The following is a 4,770-nucleotide window of genomic DNA, read 5'->3' on the forward strand; positions in this document are numbered from 1 at the left end:
TGTGGTTGTTTACAATTGTCCATAGTGTGAAGCCTTGTTTCATGAGAGTTAGTATCTATAATGAATGGAATTTTTATTTCATTGGTAGCAAAGAATAATCATTATTGCTAATGGAAAATCATCACATTAATTTTGTCTTCCCCAACAATCCCCTTTATCCCTTATTTTCCCCTATTTTTAATTTTCCCCCTATTTCCTTTTTATTTTCCACTTTTTCACCTTTGATAAAAAAAAAATTATTTTTCAAGACAATATAGATTGATAGGGTAGTAGATTTTTCTCTCTAACATTATTTTGCCAACACTCATTGCAAATTGAATATGAGAAAATGAATATTCCATACACTTAATAAGTTAATATGCCAAATTATTAAATCATTGTCCCAATCAAATCATTATTCTCACTTTATACATCAAAGAATAGAGAGGAAAAATAGTCATTTCAATGTATGTAGTTGTATTTTGAGTTCTCAACAAACATGACATTTTGTAGAAACTAGAATAAAATTCATCATAAGATTTGCAAGAAGATTCCACCTTTCAAGTACTGACAGAAAATAATGAATGATTGAATTCATAAGTATTTAACATTTCATTTGAAATAATGAGAACAACAACATTGTTTTTCATTTTCCAATCACTAGAACATCATATTTTATTATTGACTTTGCAAAAAACATTGACATTTCGCCTTTCGCCCCTAAATCTTTGGGGCGAAAGACGAAATTCTTCCCAAGAATATAACACCACAAACCCATAAACCAAACAAAAAACATAACACTGTGAAGTCCACCTTACTTTGATACATAATACCTTCTTACATTACAAACATCTCCCTATAATCTTAACTAAAATGGTCCATAATTTTTCGACATCGACTGACCTCAACTTCTCAACCTACAAGATTGATATGCACCACATTTTCACTTCCCCCTGATTTGGTCCCAATATTGTATTTATCTCTACTGCTGGACCACAGGACTGGTTTTCTGTTGTTGCTGCAAGAGTTCGAATTTCACGAGCGAGCACGATCTTACCATGTCTCCCGAGAGAGGAATCACTGGGAGGTTGTCACAGTTGCATATTTCGATCATGAAACCGTCTGGGTCATGGAAGAAGAGCTGATCCACGAAGATTCCGCCTTCTTCGACTCTTGCTCTTATATGCTTAATCCCCATTTCTTTCAGCTTCTTCTCTACTGCTCCCATGCTTTCACACTACATGTATACAATAGTATAAAGGAAAAACATGAGATAACTACTCTTAAGTTATGTAGATATTGAAAGTGTATACCTACATATATAAATATATAAGTATATAACACGATGTTTATATGATCATTTGTTAGAGATATACGATATAATCAATATCGAAAAATAAGTTAAATATGCTAGCTCATATGACTAATATTTTTTTTTTTTTTTTTTTTGACTTATAGAAGAAGAATAATGATGAGAAACATATAAGTCTAGTGGGTATTCCACCTATTGTCGATTGGTTTCAGATGGATGGATCCCCAACCAGCCTTATATATGATCATCCTCTTCTTCAATGCAGGCCTTGATGTACCATTCAAAATTTTGAAATGATATCAAAGCCAACGAGGATCTGATCTGAACCCTTCAAAAAAACAAAGATCACATCTCTTTAGGAAGAGTTAGTTAAAAAATTAACCCCTACAATTCATTTACCATACTTGCCAATTAGTGTTACCTTTAAACTATAAGACTAACAATTTGCTATAATCGTTACATATATACTAATATATGAAAAAACGTTGATCAAACGATTTGTAAGCATAGATTAAGAAAATATCCATCGTAGCGTACCCCGTGACTAGGACCATCAAAAACACATCTCAATCACGGCATGAGTTGTTGCTGACTCCTCTAATGGATAACACTATTGCGTATTACGTAGTACTTGTACATGATAGTCTAGAAATTTCGATTCCTATATGCATCTTTCTATTTCATTTCTTTATATCAACTTCAAATACGTAATCATACTGACTTTCTTGTGCATTGAAACAACCTGTGTCGTATAAAATGACAATTATATATATTTTTTATAAATGATGAAGATATCTTAAAGGTGATTATCTTAACCATCAATTTCTACAAGGACTATAACTATAGCAAGACAATGATATCTTCAATAATCAACATCCTTAACTTTACAGATTGCACATTTTGATCACCCTCTGGGTTGCTTATTCTCATGTATCGTTATGTAGACTCGAACTCGAGACCTCCAAATAGGGGTGTCAGTTCGGATCATCGGATCGGGTGTGATATAGTCGGGTCGGGTAAATTTTTAAAGTTGAGTTATACTAAATTATTATATCCACGCGAGTCTAAATCTGAATCGGATATTTTTCGGGTCAGTTTTGGATCGGGTCGGGTGTGCTTTTCCTCTACCTCCAAGTTCACCATTATTGTTAACTAGGTTAGGTCCCGTGCCATGCACGGTAATTTTTAAATAACTAATATTTAATTAATAAAATATATAATTATAAAAAATGAATAGTCTACTTTGTAAAACGAATTTAATATTAAATAGTCTATCTTTAGCAAAATAGATATTTAAAATACGCATATATGTATACTAATATACAGTATATTTCACCAACAAATGTATATCATTTTTTTCTTGTTAAACAAATGAATATCTTAACAATATGTGTTTAACTCGCAAATATATTTTTGTTACACACCATTATTCATTCTCTCTTATGCAGTATTTTTTTCATAATAATTGACTTAAAAATTATTTGTATCTTTCCTAGCAAGCTCTTCATAAAAATTAAATACAAAAAAAAAAAAAAAAAGTCATCAAAAAAAAAAAAAAAAAAATATCCTTGTTGTAATAATGGTAGAGTAGTACATAACACGGTTATACGGAGTACTATGTATGTAATTATGTTAGGAATTTATTTTTTTTTAACATATTTATATGATATAGTATATATTGTGGATCTCTCAAAAAAAAAAAAAAAAAAAAGCATATATTGTGGAAAGATACATTAAATCTTTTTTATTCTTTTTTTTTTTAATGGAAATCGTTTAATTCTCATATTTATGTATAATATTTGTTTCCTAAATAATTTTTTTTTAAAAAAAATAAAATAAGGGGACACACTAAATTGATGTGCCTTTTAGTATACAGTTATTGATTACTCGTACTTAATAAGTATTATGAATAATGAACAAACGAGAATATTCTATGTATACTAATCTTGTGCATTAGTGTAAATAGTATATGGTCCAACGCTTAAAATCCGATAAGGACTAAACACTTGTCATTTATAGATATAGCTGAATGTACGTGCATTATGAAATCACCATTTTCAAACTAAAACACGTTTCTCTCTTTATTTTGGAATTTTTCAATTGATGACAAATTAATAATGTTGCCCAAAGTATCAAATAAAAGTAGTTCATGAATCATGGGCTCATGGCCTCAGGTATTAAACATGTCACTTCTTATGTGTAAATGTTAAGGTTGACAAATGACACGTAAAACTAATTTGTTCATGTGAGGAGTATACGTCCAACTTGTTCATTTGTTTGTATACCACTAAAACTAAAACTCTCATGACAAAAAAACAATCATCTTAAACGAAAATCTTGATTTTATTGATATTATTTTATCCAAACATTTTTTATTTAAAATTATTTAATTTTCGGTATAAATTAATTATTTTATACTCGCTCTATTTTACTTGAACTTATTTTATAAGATATTATTTTTCTAAAATAAATAGAACTAAAATGAAACAATCATACTCTTAAACTAAAATCACTATGATATACTTAAATCAACATTAATCCATGTAAAAAAAAAAATAATAAATAAAATCAACAACAAATAATCTATCCTAATTTAGGTGCACTATAAATAAAAGTATCAATTACCTGAAAAGAAATGTGGTTATCCTTTGGATTAATTTCTGTTTTTTTGGGCAATTTCTCTGGTTCCGGCGCTTGTAACAAGTGTATTCCAATTCCGTACCCAAACAGCCTACATTTTCCCAAAAAAAATAGCAAAATTAACAAAAGAAAATATATAATCAAAATCAACCTCAGAAACCAAAATCATTACGACGTACTCCCTCCGTTCCTTAATACATTACCCGTTCTTAATCTGATTAATGGATTATGGATTAAGAATGGGGAAATTTTATATCGAAAAGAAAGCGAACCCTTTAATAATGAAAATAAATTGAAAATTTAGGAAAATTACCAAGCTCCATCAAAATCAAATGAACCGGGTCGTCTAATTGGAAAAAACCCAAGAACATCTTGATAAAAGCTAATGGATTCTTCAATTGAACGACAAAGAAGAGAAATATGATTTATAGATTTTAGGTGAAGTGGGTTTCCTTGAACATCCTTCATTTTTAATGAAAATCCAAAAAAATCGGCACTTTTTAACTGATTAATTTTATCACAAATAACCTTGAAATAGTGAATTGAATTAATAATTTAATGAAAATTATTGGAAGAAAAACAGAGGAATGAATGAAAAAACAGGGGAATAATAAAATCAGCAAGTTTTTTTATTTTTGGAGTTTTGGTTGTGTCATTTGTGGAAAATGGCAAGGGTTTATATAGAGGGAGAATCGAAGATGTTGTTGCCACGTGTACCTTCAATGATTCTATGACACGTAGGTTCCACGTTGATGTACAGCACATTTTTAATTGTCATGAGAATAATTGCATACATGAGATTATATTGGATTTCCATGCTCCTCCTCGTTTCAAAATAA

At 29.7% G+C, this 4,770-nt stretch overlaps 1 protein-coding gene across 1 annotated transcript; it reads right to left on the bottom strand.

Moving 5' to 3' along the window:
- Nucleotides 1-606: 606 nt before the first annotated feature.
- LOC145620544 (glyoxylase I 4-like) lies at nucleotides 607-4,504 on the bottom strand. Its single transcript, XM_081675235.1, has 3 exons — nucleotides 4,245-4,504; nucleotides 3,917-4,022; nucleotides 607-1,216 (listed from the first exon to the last, which is right to left on the bottom strand). Exons 1-3 carry the CDS (start codon nucleotides 4,397-4,399, stop codon nucleotides 962-964), a joined length of 516 nt encoding a protein of 171 aa, XP_081531361.1. The 5' UTR covers nucleotides 4,400-4,504; the 3' UTR covers nucleotides 607-961.
- Between the last annotated feature and the right edge of the window lie 266 nt (nucleotides 4,505-4,770).

The sequence above is a fragment of the Chenopodium album genome, chromosome 27 (assembly GCF_948465745.1).
Source record: "Chenopodium album chromosome 27, dcCheAlbu1.1, whole genome shotgun sequence".
NCBI lineage: Eukaryota > Viridiplantae > Streptophyta > Magnoliopsida > Caryophyllales > Amaranthaceae > Chenopodium > Chenopodium album.

What these genes read in the sequence shown, in the direction of transcription:
- LOC145620544 (XM_081675235.1), bottom strand. Translation starts at nt 4,399, where the DNA reads ATGAAGGATGTTCAAGGAAACCCACTTCACCTAAAATCTATAAATCAT. An exon ending in TTTGATTTTGATGGAGCTTG is followed by an intron (nt 4,023 to 4,244) that starts GTAATTTTCCTA and finishes GGGAAAATGTAG; the next exon opens with GCTGTTTGGGTACGGAATTG. An exon ending in ATAACCACATTTCTTTTCAG is followed by an intron (nt 1,217 to 3,916) that starts GTAATTGATACT and finishes GTATACATGTAG; the next exon opens with TGTGAAAGCATGGGAGCAGT.